The 20,610-nt window shown below is 57.8% G+C and overlaps 1 protein-coding gene across 1 annotated transcript in view; it reads right to left on the bottom strand.

Moving 5' to 3' along the window:
* Positions 1 to 18,793, bottom strand: part of CSPG4 (chondroitin sulfate proteoglycan 4) — a 28,515-nt gene extending 9,722 nt beyond the window's left edge. Inside the window, exons 1-3 of the mRNA XM_027789570.2 lie at positions 18,649 to 18,793; positions 4,854 to 5,017; positions 156 to 3,737 (exon numbers count right to left, since the gene is read on the bottom strand). Of these exons, the coding sequence (XP_027645371.2) occupies positions 156 to 3,737; positions 4,854 to 5,017; positions 18,649 to 18,730 (3,828 nt within the window). The 5' untranslated portion in view covers positions 18,731 to 18,793. The remainder of the gene's footprint in view (positions 1 to 155; positions 3,738 to 4,853; positions 5,018 to 18,648) is intronic.
* Positions 18,794 to 20,610: the final 1,817 nt, after the last annotated feature.

Genomic DNA, 20,610 nt, shown 5'->3' with positions numbered 1-20,610 from the left:
ACCCCACATCTACCCCTGGGCAAAGCCTGACAGGGGCATGAATCCTTTGCTCTGGGCAGGTGGGAGTAAAATGGAATCCCGCTGGTGGTTATCCTAGTTTGGTGGCCAGGGAAGTGATGCAGGCTTGGGGAATGACTAGAGAAGGGGATACTTACCAGTAAGTACTCCTCCTTGATCCCAGCTGCTTCCCCCTGAAAGACGTGGATCTCCTTGTGGTTGACTATGCGCAAGGGGCTGGGATGGGTGTCCAAGAACACGGTGATGGCCAGCGTGTCCTCCACCGCCACCTCGTTTGCTTCTACAGTGAACTGGAGCTCATCTCGGGTGTTCCTGCTCCCGTTGTGGTGGTAGGAGATCTCTCCTGCTAGCAGGTCCCTCTGGGAGAAGGTCACGACCGGCTGCTCCCCTCTCAGCACAGTTCCCCACCTTGGGGGGGTCATTATCAGGAACCGTATCTCTTCATCTGACCTGATGTCCATATTGGTCTCCAGGCTGAGGACAGAGGAGTCGATGCTCCCTCGGCTGCCTTGGTGGATGACTAGACCAGTGTTGTTGACTATTTTGATGTAGGGGTCTGATGCCTGTACTTCCAGGAGGGCCGTGGTTTGGTGGAGGCCATCTGAGACCTGTAGCTGGATCCAGCCCCGGTCGGCCCCCGAATGGACAAAGAGGATCTTCTTCTTCCTCAAGTCATCTTGTGTGAACCGATAGACCTGGTGGCTTCTGTCATCGGCGGACACGATGCTGCCAAACAAAATGTCCTTCCTTGCCAGCACCAGCTGCGTGTCGGAGAAGCCAGAGTCCTTGTCGGTGAAGGCAATGTCATCTGTTGTCAGCAGGTGCTGCCCATTGCGCACCACGTTGAAGACCTTGTTCACTACCTGGACCGGGCTGTGGTCATTGACGGGTTGGATAGAGACCCTGAAAACACCTCTCACCTCCTCCGCATCGGGCTCAGCGCTGCCCTCGCCCTGCCTGATCGCTACGAAGGGGATGTCATCCTCCAGCGTCTCAGAGTCATCGTGCTGGTACAGCAGCCGGCGGTGGAGGATGTCATCGTTGGTGAACTCCGTGATCTCCTCTCTGGAGGCCGAGCCGTGGGATGCAGCCCAGGCCAGCCTCCCATGTGCTGGCCCCTCAATGACTTCGTAGAGGTAGTCCATGCTGTTCATGCTCTGTACGAACAAGTGGTCCTTGGAGATGACAGCTTGCCCCCCTTCTGGCACAGTCAGGAGGACGTTGGTCAGGGCTGGTGCGTCGGGGTCCCCACCAATGCTGATTGTGTACGTATAGACAGGAGAGTGCTGCTCACCAGCACGGATGCGAAACTGGAAGGTGTCCTCGGCTTGCTGAGAGTTCCTGATGGTCACGCTGTAGCTCAGGTGGTTCCTTTGCAGGTCATCTTGGGTAAATCCAAAGCCTTCGGTCAGCCTGTTGCCCAGCAGTTCCAGGTTTCCCTTTTTGGGAGCCTGGATTATCATGTAGTGGAAGGGGACTGGGGCGGAGTTGGGATCCTCCAGCATCGCCTCCAGCTCCTTACTGGTGATATTTCTGTGCCGCTTGTTCTTCATCTGGAGGGGGACCATGGTCCTCATCTTAATGGTGGCTCTTTTAATCGTTACAAGGAAGGTGTTGTTTCGCAAGACTTTCTGCCCTACCTGGACTTCGAATCTCAGCTTCTCCACACTGTCTTCCAGGCGGTGCTCCGGGTCTGTGCTGAAATACTGAATGCGCCCTTGCTCCAGATCTTGCTGGTGGAAGGACTCCACTTTTTTCCATTCCCCTCCCATGCTCCCTTGCTTCTGGACCTCACCATACCGTAGGGGCTCTGTGAGGATGTACAGGATGGCAACCCGTTGTTGCACTGCGTTTGTCTCTACTGACAGGTTGGCTGTGGTAATGCGTGCAGCACCTCCTTGGGAGATGGAGAGGCCGGTGTTGTTGCGCAGGTGGATGTCAGGGTCGATGGCGAGGATCCTCAGGGTGGCAATGGGGCTTGGGACTGTGCCGTCACTCACCTGCAAGGTCAGCTGTAAGTTTGTCCCGCTCTGGTGCACGTAGGCTATGTTGCCTGCTTCCAGGTCCCTGCAGGAGAACTCTTCGATGGGCACTCCAGGGTGAAAGTCATACTCCACATAACCCTCCTCCATCTGCTGGCCACCGTGCAGCTGGAATTCAAGGTCATCACAGGACGTGTCATCATCTAGGACCTGCAGGATGTCCGTGGTCAGGTGTTTCCGTGTGTGCTTCAGGATTGTCATGTGGTTCCCATGGGGAAAGATCACCTGGGGGGCATCATTGATGGGGTTGATCATGATGGGCAGCAGGTACATCTGCCCCTGCCGCAGGCACTCTGGGACTCCTTGCTGGGCAGTCACTGTCACCTCTAGCATCAGCTGGTCCATGGGCCCCTCGGAGCCGTCGTGGATGTATTTGACTTTCCGATTCACGATGTCCAACAGGGTGAACTTCCTTCTGCTCCTGGACCCAGGAATGTCCAGCTCCAGCTGGCCATGCCTGGGGTCGTTGGTGATGCTAAAGAGGATTTGGGACTGTCGGATGTTTGCAAGGCTCAAGTCTACTGTTGGCTGGGCGTGTTTCCACTCCAGATAGGCCATACCCCCTTCGGAGACAATGAGGGGGCTGACGTGCAACAGCCTGCTGATGTTGGCGAAGGCAGGTGGGAAGCTGTTGTCTGGCTGACACGGTTCTGCCACCAGGCCTGGTGCTCCCGACCAGACATCTGGAGGTGTGGAGGTGGGTGCCTCATCCTGCTCATACACCTCATCGTAGTCCCAGTAGTGCTCCTGCTTTCCACAGCCAGATGTGATGTCCTTTGTGATCACGGCATCTTGCAGACTCCGCCTCTGCAGGTTTATCCGCAGGTCCTCCAAGCAGCCAACAAATGAGTTGTTGGTCATGGTCCACACTGAGATGAAAGCAAGATGATGCTCCCTCAGCCTTTGCAAAGCTTTTTCATTCATACCTCCAATGAAGAGATTTCCCTGAAGGTCTAGGTAGTTGTTGATGCCTCGGTTGGACGTGGATGAAGCATAGTAGTCTATTAGGATCTCAAACTTGTGGATGTCTGTGTAGACTTTGACGTAATGCTGCTGCTCATCACTGATGAAGACATTGTTGTGCAGGACGATGATACCGTTCCCCTTCTCAACAAATCCTCTCAGGCGCCCGTTGAAGATCTCCAGGTAGAAGAAGTCATTCTCCAGCCCTGCATGGTAGATGAGGGGTGCCTGGGTGATGCTCGTCATTATCACAAACTCAATGGTCGCTTCCTTCCTTGCGTCCCAAGTGGGAAATGCGATGTAGGAATGTGGTCCCAGGAACCCAAAGGGGTCCTCGGGATCTGCAGAGAACTGCGTGCTGCAGCCTTCCTGGACCTGGTGGAAGATCTTGGAGCTGCCATCAGAGGACAGAGGGGAGAGGACATCCAGGCCATTGAATGTCACTAAGTGGAGGCAACCTCTGAAGGGTGAGCTGGTCTCAGCGAGGTATGGTAGGTCAAGGCTGCCGGTCCCGCCGGCATAGAGGCCATACTGGATGTCCAGCTCCCTTACTGGCCCCGGGATGTCCACAGAGCTGTTGAAGAGGCTGTCAATGGTCAGCATCATCCTGCCATCTTCCACCAGCAGCTCCACATCATGCACCACCAGGTTATTGAGCTGCAGCTCTGCCGGGGACTGCAGGGTCACCTCCTCGGACCCCAGCTGCAGCCTGGCCTGCAGGAAAGGACACAAAGTGCTCAGCCCAAGTGGGGTGTTATCTGCCGCACAGGAGACACCTCTGCACCTACCAGAAATACCCTGTGAAGCATGGACCCGTAGCGTGGGGGCTTGCAGGTGTTTTGGTCCCTCAGTCTGCTGATGTGTGCCCTGCTCCTCCCTCACGCCCCTCTGCATGCCCTCTCTGTCCTGGTCTCTGAATTTCTCTCCTTTTTCACTCATTCTCAGCATATTCCAGTCTGGGGGCTGCTTCCCTGAAGTCTTCCATCTCCCAGTCCCACAGCTGGGCTTTTCCTCTCCCTGCACAGAGGGATTCTGCCAGATGCTGGCTCCTCTTTCCTTGCTCCATCCTTCCCCTGCTGCCCTCCATCCCTGCAACCCGGGCTGCTTCCAGCCCTTGCCCTGGGAGCTGGCAGGGGAAATAGCAGGCTTGGTTCCCCACGCACAGCAGCTCGGAGCCTGCCTAAGTAGAGGGTTGGCTGATGGGCCCTGAGACATATGGTCTGCATTAGGGAGACCTCTGGCCAGCTCCTTGCTTGCTCTCCTGCTTTAGTTCAGATGTGGTTGGTGGCCCAGGCCAGGCTGCAGGACAGAGGCGGGATGTGTGCCTCTGCTGCTCCTGGCACTTTCCCTTCATGGTGGATGCCAACGCCGTAACCACGAAAGGGAATTTTATTCTTCTGTCCTGATCCCTTCCCATGCCCTGGGCTTAGTGTGGTGGGACAGGGGAGACCTCTTCTTTCTCTGGATCCTCGTCTCATCCCTTCTCTTCACTAACCCCGTGCACCCCGAGGGGGCTGTGCACCATGCCTGGCCATGTGATGTACGTGGGGGGCCATTGTCCGGGTGCCTCCACGATGCTCCCCAGCATCACCCCCGGCAGTGGGTGAGGAGCTTCCCCCGTTGGACCCTGTTTCTCTGTATTTAACTGATTCTCCCAGGACTGTGTCCACCCCCTTCTTGAACTCTTAACACCCTCTGGCAGGGGTCCTGGCAGCTTGGCTGTCCACGCTTGTGTCTGGCTCTGTGGGCTGCCCCTCCCTCCTTGCGCTGGATGGAGCCGTGCCCCGTGGACCCCAGCCTGGCCGGGGGAGCGGGGTGTCGGGTGCTGACCTGCAGGCTGCCGGCTTGCAGCTGGAGCAGGAGGTGGTCAGGCTGGCCGGCGGCCAGGAAGAGCAGCCCGCTGCCCTGGCTGGTGTACAGCTGCAGGCGAAGCCGCACTGTGCGCGAGGCGTCCACTAGCGGCATCTCCACGAAGCCATCCCCGAAGAAAGAGGCTGGGGAGAAAAGCGAGAAGGTCAGGTAGGGATGGACACCTCCTGCAAGCCCTGTCCGTGTGGGTACCGTGATCTGGAGCCTCCCAAGCCCATCCATCAATCCCTCCCCGTTCCCCCAGTGACAGGGTACTGGAGCCCAGCAGCCTGGAAAGACCCTCAGGGGAGTTGGTTTCCCGATTTTCCTGGAGGAAGAGGTTTCCAGGGGCTAGGTGCTGAGGTGGAGGCTGTGTTTCTTGTTGCCCACACAGCATTTTAGAGGAACCTTCTTGTTACATGGTTGGGACAGATGCTGTAGCACCTGCCATCAGGCTGAGTTCCCAAGCACGGGGAGGCGAGCTGCTACCCTAAGGAGTCTTTCCCACTTCCACCACAGCCATCTCCCTTTGGAAAAACATGAACCCTTCCAGCAGTGGCTGTGCTGTGCCTTGGCTGGATTCCCTGGCTAGTGCCAATCGCTGCCAAAGGGAGAGATGCTGCGTGGGAGCCCTGGGGATACCGCCGAGTCAGCCAACACCACGCTCTGCTCCTCTCCCTATTTTACACTGCTTTCTAACAGCTCTCTGTATCATCCAAACATTGCTGACATCCACCCTTGAAGGTGGCTGCTCTGTCAGTGCCGGAGGAATAAACACGTGTGCCTGTGATCCATATGTGGCTGTGAGACCGTACGGAAACCTTGGCTCAAAGGGGGCGCCTGAAGATGAAGCTGGAACATGTTCAACGCCCAGTATACACCAGCCTTGGAGGGACTCAGCGCAATGGCACGCGGTCACGAAATGAAAGACTGTGTCACAGGGCATATGCGGGAGAAGGCAGAATTAAAAGCACAGGGAGTGGCAAGGCTTAATTTTAGAGTGCCTGTGCTTCTCAGCTGGCTCGACGTGTGTGTGTGCATTGCACGTATGTTAAATGTATGTGTCTGCAATGCACAGCCACCCATCCTGGTTGGCCCCAAAGCGACCCATGGCAAGGTTAACTCTGCGCTTGCAGGGTGAGGCACAAACACTCAGGGCCTGTAAGGTGGAAATGTTTGGGGAGGATATGTTGGGAGGGGGGTGGGGGGTGTGAACGTGCGCATTTTCAGTCTCTATGTAGTCACGGGCTGTAAAGCCTGCCGTGCTTGAGTTTCTACGTGTGGAGCTGTTCTGCTGTACTTCGCTTTTGCTCTTGTCGTCAAATCCACCCAGCCGTAGACCCACACCTGGGTTTGGGGTCCCACATGCCATTTGCTAAGGTGCCATGGGGCAGTGGGGGCGAGTGTCTGACTTCTCTGCGGATCCCTGCCCAGCCCATGCTCTCCTCTGGAGGAGGAAGGGATGGAGATGCAGCGCTGGGGTGGAACCAGCCTCCTGCAGTCAGGTCTGGGTGTGAACACCTACATGTGCTCTTTACAGCTGCATCCCCAGTTGTGTTTTCCTGTTGCCTGAATTTCTGTGGGGCTAAGGGGGGTGGGAACAGGCAGGACGTTGGGCAGGCCCACCCTGCTCCAGCAGGCATGGGGTGAGGCAGCAAGTGAAGACCCAACCCAACAAGAAGCAGCCACAGTCACGGAGGGTGTGAAACGAGCCCATCGTTAGAGGTGATGGTGAGGGTGTGCCTGGCAGGGGCAGAGCTGGAGCGCTCTGCTTTGGCTCCTTGCATTTTCTTCTGAGCTGAGCTGTGCGGTGCCCTGTGTAGGGGGTGTTATTCTGAGCCCTTCAGGAATGGAGAGACCTCCTTGCCCAGGACACCATGAAAAATCATTTCCTACCACTGGCAGCAGAGGAAGTGTCTCGTCTTTCTCCTGGGGTCTGCGAGAATAATGTGGGTGTTGCAAGGACCGTCACGCCACCCGCCCTGGGCAGGGTAGAAATGGCAGCATGAAAATATCTGGCCCCTGCTGGAACACCAAGCCCTTTGCCCAGCCCTGGGCAGGGCTGCCAGCGCGCCTCACTCAAGCCTGCTCGCTTCCTGGCCTTCGTGCCTGCCGCTGGCATGGGGCACTGTGGCTTCCTTGTCCTCTTCGGCCCAGCCAGTGACTCAGAGGAGCTTTGCTGTTCTTTGCAGGGCTGTGAAGGGCTCTGTCCTCTCCTGACCTGCTCCCTCCTTCCAGTGGTCCTTGCAAAACCGGCCAGCCCTGGCACGCCAAGATGGCCAAGGGCGGTGGGTGCTGCCTGGGGCTCTCGGCCCTGCCTTGTCCCGGTGTTTGGTGAGTAGGAGTGACGTGGCGTATTGCAAAAGAGAATTTTGCGCAGATGCAGACAGCTGTGCTCGGGCCCCAGCAAGGCTGCACACATGCATGCAACACATTGTGGCCCCTGCAGACATTGCATGTACATTATGTGCTGGCTCCCACTGAGGTTCCCCTATGCGTGCATGCTCTGTGCTCCAGCTCCCACTAGGATTTTGCTACATTTCAGTTTTGTGGCTTCCCCTAATCCAAAAAACATGCTCTTCAGATGGGCACAAAGCATCTTCCCTCACAGGGAGGGAAAGCCTTGCTGAGGCTGGACCCACCACCTCTGTCATCCCAGGGGCTGGGCAGCATCTCACCATGGGTGCTGGGGATCATGTTTTGGGGCTGGAGGAGCCGGTCCAGCCCAGCCATCCTGTTTTCCAGTGTGACAAGGGGCAGCAGCTCCTGCAGCCAGCACATTTTGTCCCACCTCCTTTCTCTTGAAGCTGCCAGAGATGCTTTTCTTCTCCTTTGCTCGTAAAACACTAATAAAAATTACTGAAAGCGCGGATGCCCAGGGGAGTGGTGCTGTTTGCTGGGGGAGGGAGGAGGGACCCTTGCCCGACTCTGGAGGTGCTGGGATTTTTCTTCAGCAGCAGAGCAGTGTGAGTTACTGCTGTTTGTCTTCCCAAATTTCTGCTTTATTTCAGGGCCGCTCTCTTCCTCTGCTCAGCAGCCTGGCCAGGATACAAACACTGCTCAACCTGTGGCATTTCTCTTTCACAAGGGACTTGCAACTTTTCACCTCCTTCTCCCCTCTTCCTTGCCTTCCACATTGCAAAAGAAGCAGGAAATACAGCTGGCTGGTTTTGTTGTTTTTTTTTTTTTTTAATGCATTTTGCCTTTAAGGAGCCTCCATGGCACAGGGTGCACCATCCCCATCAATTGCTTGGATGGCAGCTCCGATTTGGGCACGCACAGAGAGAGCAGGGACCCCGCCGGCACCCAGCCCCATCTGATGCAGCCGAGCATCCCGGGATCGCCCCATGGGGATGCACTTCTGTGACTCCAAAGCACCTTTCCCAGGTGACTTAAGGGTGCTGTGATCACGTCACAGGCATGTCATTCCCCAAGCCCAGCCTCATCCCTGGATGGAGATGTCTGAGCTGGCCCTTCCTCCCCTGTCATGGGGAGCAGCAGGTCTCCACATTCTGGCTGTGGGTTGGGGTGGGCACCCCGGCCATCCTGCTCATCCTGGCTAAAAATAATCGGCGTTCCCAGCTCACCGTGTCCTGCAGGGAATTGCTGCCCCTGCCTTGCCAGACCGATGGAAAGGCGTTGATGAGGCGAGAGGGGCCTCCGTCACAGTTTCCAAGGAGCCGGCCAGCAGCCAGCAGATTATAGGCTGCACTGTCATTTGGGTTTGGGGTTTGTTCCTTTTTTTTTTTTTTTTTTTTTTTGCATTGAAAAAAACAAGGAGATGAGCCAAAAGCTCTGAGCAAGGGGCTGGGAGCGAGGCTCCGGGCGTGCTTGGCTCCTCCTGGGGCCGGTGAAGAAGCCAGGGCGCTGTGCGAGCGGATGCTGCCCCAGCACCCTCCCCAGCCACCAGCCACGTGCTGCGGCCGGGGTGCCAGGGCCCCCTCCCCTCGCCCCTCCAGCTCAACACACGGTGGGTTTGGCCTCTCCCAATGATGTTTTTGGCATTCAGGGAGTTTTTTGGCACCCCAGGCCTGATGCGAGCCATCTCCAGCAGCCCAGGGAGCAGAGCCCAGCACTGGGCAGAACCACGGAGGGGCAGGGGGTCCCGGTCTGCCCAGGAGACTCCGGGCTGGGGGCTCCCGCAGTGCTCCAGGACTCAGCAGGGCTGTTTTGAGCTTTCCTCCATGCTTTAACATCTCGGCGCACAAACTTCTCCCACCTCCTCCCCAGCACGCAGGATGATGGAGGAGCCAACTCCCAGCCCAGGCAAGGGAAAGTGCTTGCAAAGCTCAGCACAAGGGTTTGCAGAGCGGACTGGTGCTGGATGTGCGAGTTTTTTGGAGCAGGGAGATGTCTCCTCGGTGTGCAGAGGGAAATGCGAGCTGGTGGATAGATGCCTTCCCTGCCCTCAAGCTCCGACCCCAGCTTGGGGCATCCCCAGTCCTGCTGCAGGACAGCTGGATGCATTTTGGGGTGTGCATGGGGGGGTGCGTTGGTGCATGGGGGACACAAACAAGTCCCTGAGGAGCTGCAGGGGCTCCTGTCACTCTGCCTGGAGGAGGATGCTGAGGCTGGGGAGGAAGGATCAGGGCAAACCCTGCTGGGGAGAGGAGCACGGCGCCGGGGAGGGGCTGGCTGCTCAACAACGCTTCATTCAGGCTGTGGTGGGGGGCAGGTGGGGGCCAGGGCTGATGGCCCATGTGTGTTTGCAGGGAGAGGACTGGAATTCATTAAAGTTGCTCTTTAATTACGAGAGTGGGTGCCAGGAGAGCCCCATGCAGACACACGGGGCCCACTGAAAGCCTCTCTGTCTTTGCAGCCGCTTCCCGCCCTGGCCACACCGGTTTTCTGATGGTGGAAAAACAGCCGGGAAGTGAAGGCTCCTTGTTGCCCGAACAGCCCCAGGCTTGTGCGGCCGCTGGTGCAGCCCAGCCCGCCGGCCGCCCCCCTTCCTGCCCGCCGGCTGGTGCCAACAAGCAGCCCCTGTGTCCATGGCATGCCCGGTGCTGCTGAGCCCCCCTGGCACGGGGGTGCTGCCAGGATGCCCCATGACCAGCCTGGTGCATTCCTCCTCCACAGCATCAGGAGCTTGTTTTGAGGCCCTCTGAGTTGTTTAGGGTTGTTTTTGTATTTTAATGACTTTATAAGGTAGTGAGCAAGCTCAATGCCAGCCATGCTGTACTGCACCCACCCGCTGCGCAAACAGTGGAGGGGCTGGAGGGATGCAAACAACAGGGGGGATGCAAACACCAGAGGGGCTTAGAGGCAGCCGCCCAGGCTGGGGGATGCTGCTTGGCAGCTTGAAGCCCTCCTGGCCCCCTTGCAGCTTGTGCATGAGCTCCTGTCACCACTCCCAGTACAGGAGGGTGGGCAGGACCAGCCATCCTGCCTGCGTCGTGGGTGGCCCCGGGGTTTGGTGTCTCTAATCCCCAGCCTGGCTCTGCGATGCCCAGCAGGACCCACAGCCCCCTGTGCCCTGGCTGCATCCCGGGTGGTGGCAGGGCTGGGCTGTGACCCTGTCCCCACGTGGGGCAGAGGGGCTGGGGGAGGAAGGGAGCAGATGGGCTTTCTGAGAAAGGCTTCATTATGTTACACATTCCCTCCGTTTTACGGCGTGGTTTTATTTATGGCTGGGGAAGGAAATGACCAGCCTGTGAGGCAGGCTAAGGCAAACACAGCCACAGCGGAGCAGCCCTCGGGTCTGGCTGGGGCTTTGCCGGGAGGAGGGAATGCCTGGGGGGGCGGGACACACGCCTGGGGGGCTGCTGCCTTCGGGGATGCCGAGACCTGAGCGGGTGCCTGGGTGCAGCAGGAGGGCTGAGCACCCCCTGGGTCTCTGTCAGCGAGGCAATCCCAGTGCAGTGCAGACAGGTCACACCTGAGCTGGTCTTGGGCTGCGGTGACGGCATCCAAGCCCAGTGGGGACCCTGGGGACACCCCATGGTCCCTCTTGTGCTGGCAGGACCTTCCTCCACAGGCAGCGGGGCTGCCTCCAGGGTGGGCTCGGGCATGTGGGATGGGGCAGAGCCAGCCCAGCAAGCAGCCCCTGCCCTGGCACAAACCTCTCCCTGCTCTCCTGCTCCTGGGATTTAGCCTCAAGACTTATGGGGTGGGGTGTCATCGGCACGGATCCATCCCTGGTGTGATAGCCCCCGGCACAGAGGATGGCTTTTTTTCTTTATCCCCACTTTCAGGTTTTATCCTCCACAGCTCCAGACGGTAATTGCAGCTCCCACATCCCGAGCCAGGGCTGTGCGTGCTTTTCAAACCCCGGCAATAGGAATGAGAGCTCCAGTTCTCGCCTCCCACCCTCCACCTGGCCCTCCCTCACAGCGGGGCCCCCCAGGGCCAGGGCCGGTGCTTTCCAGGAGTGCCGGCCAGCGGAGATTGCTGGAAAGCAACACCCGGGAAACCGCCAGCAAAGCCACGGCCCATCACCCTCCTTGGAGCTGCCCACCACAAAGCGCTTGCCAGAAGTGGCCATCACCCTTGTTTTGGGTGTGGGAGGAGAGCCCCTGGGCTGGGGTGCTCTGCTTTGCCCCCATCCCATCCCGCTGGCCCCGGCTTCCCAAAGCAGATTGTCCGCCCCTACCTCTGGCTGCGCTGCGCCGCTTTGAAACCCTCCGCCTGTGTTTATTAATTCAGTTCCTCTCCCCGTTCCCCTGCCAGCTGCTCTCCTGCTCGCCTTCCCCTGGCTCCTGCCTGACAGCTTTGGGGAAAAAAATGCCTTTTTGCAGCCCATGGACTTTGGGTGTCAGGGGAAAACGTCTTCCCTGTTGATGCTGTGCTGCCTGGGAGAGGGGCTTGCCGTAGCACCCCGTGTCCTGCCAGCCCTTGACCCCCTGCCCCACGCGTGTGCCTGCTCCTGCCTGCCTCCCCCATCCTCAAGAAGGAGCTGCTATAGCTGGAGGCCATAAAGCAGGGTCCAGGAGGCTTGGCTGGGGTTCTGGAGCTCCAACCCTCGTTTATCCAGCGTGGTTTTACGATGATTCAAGCAGCCCTAAAGCTGATGGTATTTCCTGCGCTCTCCTGCTGGACCAGCTGCAGAGCCACGGAGGGGAGGGCAAGGAGCGAATAGCTGGCACTGGCCACGGCCCGGCCGCACGGCGGCTGCATCCCGCATCCCCGGGGGCGAGCACCCCCACAGCCTGGCGGGAGCGGGAGTCAGAATGGAGAGCTTTTAATGACGTGTGCCTAAATGGCTCTGGAGGGACTTAAGGAATAAGCCTGAGCTGGAAGCTGCGGTTAGAGTTTTTGCCCTGGGAAGCAAAGCGGGGGGAGAATGTGGGAGGATTTGGGGAAGCTCAATGGGGCTTTTGTGCCGTCCCCTGCAGCATGACTCAAGCTTGCTCAGACTCCTGCTGCCAGGAGAAGTTGGCCTGGAAATATTGTATCAGCCCCAGAGGACGTGGTTTCCAAACCATCCCAAGTCGGGTTTTGTTCTATTTTTTTCCCCTTCTCTTTCTTTTTCTTTCTCCCAAGCCGTCTCCCCCTCTCTCACTGGCTGGCAGGTTTTCCAGCTCCACCCTGCACATCCAGGCTCCCGCTTCCACAGCTTTCCTTACCCCTGCTCCATGCCCCCTGCTTCCCACCCGGCAAGGGAAGGGCTTGCAGAGCTGTGGGAGGGCGTGTGGTGGCACATGAGGGACAATCCCAGCCAGCACTGGAGGAGCAGGGGGACCCCGGGGGAAGCCAGAGCTGGAGGCTGGGTTACTGGGGAGTGGGGCACTCAGGGCGCACATCCCACCTGCAGATCCCTGAATCCCATCCCTGCACACCCGGCAGAGCTGGTGCCCATTCCTGAGCCCATCTCCAGTGCCGGTGGGGGGAAGGAGCCTTCCCGGGAGCCGGCGGGGTGAGCGTGGCCGGGGGATGCTCACAGGCATCCCTGGAACGGCTCGGTGTTACCGGAGAGATCCTCGCCTGCTGTCAACAAACAGTGCGGCCACCGCTGGAGAGGGGCCTGTTTCCAGCCGCCCAGGCTCAGCCGTTTCCCAGCCTTGCTCATTCCAAACGGCTTTTGAAGTGCCAAGATCAGGGAGCTGGCGGCCAAAGCCGGGGTGAGGCGGGGATGGGTGGGCACGAGCGGCGCACAGAGGGAGATGCTGAAGCTCTGCCAGGAGCTACCTGCTGGCTTCAATGTCAGCATCCAGTGCTGCCCTCAAGGTTAGGGAAAGGAGCTTTTCAAATGTGCAGCTTGGGGCGGTCTGGCCATAGCCGTGCTGGCAGGGCAGCACCTGCAGCACCCGCAGCACCCGCAGCACCCAAAGCATCCGCAGCACCCACAGCACCCACAGCACGCACAGCATCCTGCGGGGCTGCAAGGGCTGTGGCCGGCGTGCACTTTGGGTGATGCTGGGTGCTGTGAGGGGCAGAGAAAAGTGTCTCCAAGGGCAGGGAAGGGTGTTTGCAGTGTGGAAGGGGAGTATTTTCTGCTCCTCTGGGGCTGACATGCTAAATTGTTTGCCTTGGAGTTCTAACTGCGAAGAAAATAACTATTTTCTTTTTTCTCCCTTTTCTAGAACTGAAATTTCTGCCTCTTCTCTTCTCTTCTCTTCTCTTCTCTTCTCTTCTCTTCTCTTCTCTTCTCTTCTCTTCTCTTCTCTTCTCTTCTCTTCTCTTCTCTTCTCTTCTCTTCTCTTCTCTTCTCTTCTCTTCTCTTCTCTTCTCTTCTTTCTCTTCTCTTCTCTTCCTCTCCCCTCTCTCCCCATCCTTTTGGAGGTTCCCCTCCCTACCCTGCCTCCCCCTCCCCACTCCTGTTATCCCCCTGGCTTTTCCATCTATGAGAAACAAACAGCGGGGTGATGTTTATAGAGAAAATAAATGCCTGCTCTATTTCTAGAGTGGGGAAATGTATAGCTGGCCGCGTGGGGCTGTGGGGGTGTGGAAGCGGGTTCGCACATCCCCTCCCAGGGCTGCGGGGTGGGACAGGAGGCTTTTCTCAGCCTCATCTACCTCGGGCCAAGACTTCGCTCTCTTCTCCCCAACTCCCAGAGGAAATGACCCTGGTGGGCCCAGAAATTTCTGTGGGATGGGATGCAGAAAACCTTGAAGCCCAGCTGAACCCTGGCCAGAGGCTGGGAAAGGGAATAGGAAATTCCTCCTGAACCCCCTTGCTTTCTGCCTGTGTGCTGGGGAGCACCGGGGGGGCTTACAGCATGATAACAGGTGGGGAGCATCCATTAACATGCCTGGGGATGGCACTGCAAACAGCTGGGGGCTCTGACCCCAAACCTCCTCTCCCTTCCCCATCTTGCCCTGCCTGCCCACAGAAGGAAGAAAAAACAACCACGTGAAAGCCAAGATTTGGGCAAAAGCAGCAGCAGGGATTCATGGGGGCCGCCTCGAGCTGACTCACAGCCCATGACTACTCCTTGAAGAGTCAGTGAGTCATGGTGATGGGTGAACGTTACTTTTCTGTCCCCTTGGCTTGGAGGCACATGATGGGACCGGCCACCTCCAAACAGTGCTGTTTGCCCCATGACTTTCTCCACTCCCATTAATTTTTGGCAGTGCCCTCCCTTCCCCGGGACGTTTTCTGTCTGCTACTGTGTCTGTCCGGCTGTCAGGCAGCCAAGAGCAGCCGTTGGGCGCAGGGCAGCTCCCAGAGGTATTGCACGGAGCAATGCATGACTCGCACGGGTGACACACCCCGGGGAGGAAGGATGGAAAATGGGAATTTTTTACCCTCTTGGATCCAGGGCACGGGACATAAACATCTTTCACCCCACCCGCTGCTGGCTGGCAGGAAGATGCTCAGAGGCCCTAGTTGGTCAGTTCTGAGAATGAGTGACAGCAAACGAGTGACAAACTGGGTGGCAAACCTGCATCCTGCCCATCCCGGGCTCAGGAGGAGCTGTAGCAGTCCCGCTTCTCTGGTTTTAAGCCCGCTTTGCAGAATCCCAAGCTGCCCCAACTCTGGGCTCTCCTTTGCAAAGCAGCCCTTGGCTTTGGAGTGGAGCAAAATGGGTTCTCTCGTTCTGGCACCTTAATGAAAAGTCTTGGGTCCATTTGCAAACTTCACAAGTAAAATGACCATCATGTAGGCATGTCTACTTGCATGTCTATGGCCGCAGCAGCTCAGGGAGAAAAATCATAACATTTTTCTCTTGACCTCAGTTTTTCTGTTACATTTAGCCTAGGAAAACTCAGCGTGGCACCCCATCCACATGCAGCACGGCAATGTGCAGCCAAGCACCGGGCATGATGGAGATTGTTCAGGGAAGGGCTGGCTTGGGAATGATGGGTCTCTGATGGACTCGCTCTGTGTCTCTAGGAGGTTTGGAGATACGGGGTGGTGAAGGGACTGGCTGCAAACCGGGCTGCGCGGCAGGCAGACCTGCCTTGTAGCTGCTGGGGTGACTTGGGAACGTGGAAATGGCCTGGGACGGCCAGGCAAGAGCTGGGAAGTGTACAGATATGAGCCAAGGAGTTTCTAGGACTTTCCTGGCTGAAGGCTGGGGGTGATGCTGATGCCTGGGGAGTCTGGCTTCCCAAAAAGGAGATAAGCCAGAGCCCAGCTTCTCCAGGCACCTGGAAAGGGCCACGGGAGCAGCCCCTGGGAGCCGAGGCTGGGCTGAGCCAACGCCTGTTGCGAACAGTCTGTGCTTTGAGCTTTATTTAGGCACACAGACAGCATTAGCCTACTGCCTCCAAAGTCCTGTTACTGTCCAGCCTTCAACCTGACGTTAGTTCCTCCGGGTGAGCTTAACCCTGTCCTGCGATCTTGGAGGAATGCGCTTATTATATATTTGCCCGCAGCCCTCTGTTGCTAAATATAAGAGTGAGACGAGAATATTCCTCCCTGATTCCCACGATACCAGTTTGCATTCTGCCTCCTTTTCAGCCTTTTTCCTGTTCTTTCCCATCAGCTGGAAACTTTTCCAGCTGCTTGGAGCTATGACCTCAAAACATGTGGCGCATTCACAAAAAAGAAAGGTTGAATAAATCTGTCGGATTTCCAAAAGTGGAGGAGAGGAACAGCCGAGGCGGCTCCCTAGAGCTGACCACCCCGGATAAGGCAGGAGGGGTCCTGGCTGGGTATGCTGGGGCAGACACGGTTCCCCCCCCATGGGCAGGTACCCTACGTGGGGCAGCCATGGACAGGCAGGGTTCCGCTCACCTCCCCCCCCATCACCACTGCTGGGGGTCCACCCGAGACTTGGGGGGTTGCATTTTTTGGCACCCCATTGCTGGAAGCTCGGGGCAAACACTGCTCACAGGGACCCTACGCATCAGATTCCCCCTTACTCCCCATCCCTCCTCATTACAGACCCCCAGCAAGAGGGTTTTTGGGGAAGGGGAGCTCAGCCTGTGGGTGACCTCACTGGGAACCGGAGGAGAGCCAGGATGTCTAAAAACAGTTTACTAAAGCTTCACACTCAGATGTCAAGAGGACAAGTTTTATGAGTGTTTTTTCTTTTTGATATAATCTTGTATTTGTTGATGTGCGTGATGACTGTTTCCATTTCAGGCTGGGCAGAAAGCCCAAGCCCCTGAACCTGGGGTCGGAGGCAACACAAAACACAGGTTTTGCCCCTAAAAATGAGCCTGTCCCCTGCCCCGTGCCCCGCATGCTGCTGCTGGGTGCTGTGGCTCTCCCTGAAGGGGGTGGAGTGATGTCCCAGGGCAGGCTGCCTGTGGGAACACCTGGCACCAGCACTGGTGGTCTCAGCAGGGATGCTGCCAAGGGGAAGGAGCTTGAGGGAAGCTGGTGCCCAAACCTGGGGTCACGCCTGGCACATCTGCTTCGGCCAGGGGCAGAAATAGTCCCCAGCATCAGAAAATGGGTGTAAAACCTCTTTCCTTTCCCAGCCCTGCAGGTCTGTGCCAGGCAGATGCCTGTTGATCTGTGGAGCCATGCCCCTGCCATAGGTGGTGTTACCTGGGGGGAATGTGGGGGTGTTGGCAGATGCCACTGAAAGCCACGTGCTGGTTTTTGGGGTTGCTTCAGCCTGTTCACTGTGAAAGAGCTTGGGAGCGCCAGGGCAGCCCCCAGGAGCAGGGCCCATCCTGGACACCCAGGCAAGCAATAGTTCTGCATAGTGAAATCCCTGCCTGGGATGGAAAGGTCAGGGCTGGAAGGAAGAAGACCACTCTTTTCATTAACAAAAGGGATTTTTTTTTTCCACTCAGCTTGCCAGGCATCTTCCTATTTTGGTGCATGAAAAAAAAAAGGAACGAGTCCAGAGGGAAGGAGAGGAGTGTGTCCTGGAGGCCACCTGCTTGCTGGGGAGGGAATGGGGACAGCAAGGGACCTGCAGGGATCTTGCAGGTGCGGAGGGCCACAAGGCTGGGCTCTGGGATCATCCTCATCCTCAACACAGGCTCGAACGCACAAGATGGGTGGGGAGCAAATGACCAGAGGTGGTCAGCTGTTCCTTTGTAAACTGCTTGGAGCAAGCTCCTGACCCACTGTCGGTCAGAGCCCCAGCGCCCAGGAGGAGGTTTGGGGAGGAGAAACTGCTCAGTGAGATATTATATTATTTTTTGGGTGAGTTAGGGAAAAAAAAGTGCTTTTTAAATTCCCTTCACTTCTGAAGCTGTGGACACTGCTGACCTGGAGCAAATGACCCTGCGTGCAACTTGGAGGGCCAGGCTAAGGCACAGACATGTCCCAGGCAGGATGAGACCCGTGTCCATGCCCTGCAGAGCCTGCTGAGGCTCAGACAAGGTACAAGCATCCCAGAGCAGGGGAGGGAGCAGGAGGCAGAAGGCGCAGGGAGGAGGCACAGGGTGGGACCAGGGCTGCGGGATGGCTGTTGGGATGCTGAGGCAGGGCACACCACCGTGCCAAGAGCTGTGTGGTCAAACCTGGCCACTGCCTGGGGAAAACTGGGTATAAATCACCCGCCCTGCTCCCCACCCAGCCCATGCCCTGCAGTAACCCCTCTGCCCAGCTCTGTCCCCGCGCAGCAGCCAGCAGCCCCTGCCCTCCCTGCTGCCTGAGGCCAGCCTGTCCTGTGGCACCATGGATCCTTCTCCTGGCCCTCACCCGGGGATGGTCCCTGGTGCCCCATCACCTGAGGGGTGATCCTGCAACCCTCTGGAGCTGTGCTGGCAGGAGCGGCAAGTCCCCCACCTCATGCACCCAGCTGCCCGGCGTGCACAGGACGGAGCTGGGAGGCGACACACACCCAAGCAAATGCTGCCCAGTTCCATCCTTCCCACCAGCACCATCCAAGCTCCTGCTCCTCGGACGATGAGCGGGGCTGCCCTCGCAGATTGTTACTGTGGCAAGGCCAGACCTGGGCAGGGAGGGCTGGCTGTCCCCACTGGGGCTGCAGGACGTGCTAGTGCCCCGTCCCCATGGTGCAGGGCTTTGGCAGAGCAGGGAAAGGTGCCTTTCTCCCGTGGGCTGCTCACGGCGTACACCAAAGCCCTGTGGCTGCTGCATGTGTGCGGGGAGTGAGCCCCATCCCAGCCAACACCACCTTTGCGTGTGCCCTGGAGGAAAGCATCAGGCACAGCCAGGGTACACAGCACCCTGAGAGCCATGGTGGGGGAGCAGCCCTGCTCCGTCCCTTGGCTTTCCCCGCAGGACAACCTGGCCAAAACACCCTGCCTGAAAACAGGCAGCTGCCTCGCCTTGCTCCTGCCAGCTTGGTGACAGGACCCCTGCACCGTGGGGAGGGACAGCATGCATCCATGGGTGCCCACACTGTTCCCTGCTGAGTCCCCATCCCTCCCAGCCCACGCTGTGCACCCGAAGCTGAGCCTCATCCCACTGGTTTCTCCCCGCTCCATCCCCTGAGTGGGCTGGTGGGACGGGGCTTACCTCCGGCCAGGGGTCCTGTGCAGACGGGCTGGCAGGCCAGCAGCAGCAGCAGCAGCGTGGCGATGCCACCTTGGGCACCCATGGTGTCCCCCAGGGCTGGAGCAGCACTCGGGCTCCAGGCACGGCACAGCCTCCACCAGCGCCTGCTCCCAAGCCAGGGCTGCTGCTACTACTATATTTAATAAAACGGAGCGAGGGAGGGACCCGTAACTTCTCCCGCCTGTCAGAAAGGAGGAATTCGCTCATATTACAAAGTCAATTTTCTCTCTTAAAGGGCTAGAGGCTCCCACCCGCCACCCACCCACTGCTCAAAGCACCCTTGTTCGTGCTGGGGCGAGGCGAGGGCGGAGCGGCCGCAGCAGGCAGGAGCTGGACACGGGGTGCGACGGGTGGCTCCGGTGACACCCCTGCTCCCGGCAAAGCCGGGGACCCATGGCACTCCCTGGCACCAGGCACTTTTGGGGGAGCAAAACCAGCTCCTGGTGTCTGCGCAGACCCAGATGGGTGGCGGGGTCCCGAAGCCGTGTTGCCCATTGCTGGCTGTTGTCCCTGGGCAGCCAGCCTGCCTGCTGCTGTGCTGCCTTCCCTGCTGTCTGCCAAAGTGGCTCGCCAAGCCCCACGCCTCTCAGCAGGACTGAAGGCGATTGGGATGATCCTCAGCCCTGGGGGTTTACTAACAGCCCAACTACGCTAGCATGGCACTGCGGAAAGAGCTTTTCAGTTTCTCCCCCTGGAGCAAAGCTGATGCTGCACGTGTTCAGGATGAGGCCACAACCTTCCGGAGATGCAGCATCCCACACAGCCTGGCTCCCTGCTCCTTGCCCCGCAGAGTCCCAGCAGGTTTTGGGGCTCTCCTTGCTTACAGCATAGCTTGTCTCCCATATCTCCATCCCCCTCCAAAGCTGCCCCTGGCCTCCTAGAATCTTGCACAGCACACCCCTCCTTCCTCTTGGATGTCTGTATTTCAGGTCCTTTTTCCCCTGTGCCATGTTTCACTGACGGATTACATGCGGCTTGTTTCCTGCAGGTTTATTTCTAACCTCTTTAGGGCCCTTGGTGTGACTTCACTGTCTTTGGCAGTGTTTGCAACACCTTCCAGCTTACAGTCATCTGCAAACATAATTAATTTGTTGTTTACTCTTTCTTTCAGATCATTAATAAAGACATTAAATAAACCTGGGATGTGCCGTTTTCTCAGTAACTTTTTATGAGTAATTGTCAGGGGCTCAGTAAGTTCATTAGCTAATTCTATTTAGTCTGGGGGTTACATATTATCCAGACTTGCTGATTTGTACAGATTCGATTTTGCCAAGTATTCCCTTTCCTGCTCTTTATCTTGAGATCTACTGAGGACCTCTGAGTTGCTTTGCTGCCTGTCCTCAGTGGTCCCCCTTTCTTTGCCTCGTTAAGGGCAGATTGAGTGATAGAGGTGTGCGGGGTTTGGCCTCCGGGTGGATGTTTGATCTGGACTGTTTCCATCATAATTCGTGGCTAACAGGCAGGCTGGTGTGTCCACTCCTTTCCTGCCTGCTTGGCGCAGGAGGTCCCACTCTGCTCTCTGAAAGGATGCGCCAGGACCACCTCCAACCCATCAGTAAGCATCCGTGGGTTTGCTCCTGGCTCCTGGTCCCCAGGCTTGCCTTGCACCCTGTGGCACAGGGATGAGCCACCGTTTGCCAGGGGAGCATCAGCCTCGGGCAAGGGCAGCAAGTACAGCTTAAGCAAGAAGACAGGTCCAGGCACCCTGAGCATCTTCCACTCTGGGATGCTTCCTGGCCCACTCCTGCCTCTGCAGGTGGGGGTCTCCCTACTCCAGCAGCAGGACAGCCACCTGCAGCAGCAGGGTTTGCCTCTTGCTGGCCCTGCTGGTTTCAGCATCACCCGGCACTGACTGGGAGGAGGCTGGTGGGAAGATACCAGGGACAAACCTGGCCACTGTGAGGACAGAATAAAACCTTCACT

Source organism: Falco peregrinus, chromosome 1 (assembly GCF_023634155.1).
Source record: "Falco peregrinus isolate bFalPer1 chromosome 1, bFalPer1.pri, whole genome shotgun sequence".
Classification (NCBI taxonomy): Eukaryota; Metazoa; Chordata; class Aves; order Falconiformes; family Falconidae; genus Falco; species Falco peregrinus.
This window is presented reverse-complemented; position numbering and strand designations above follow the sequence as displayed.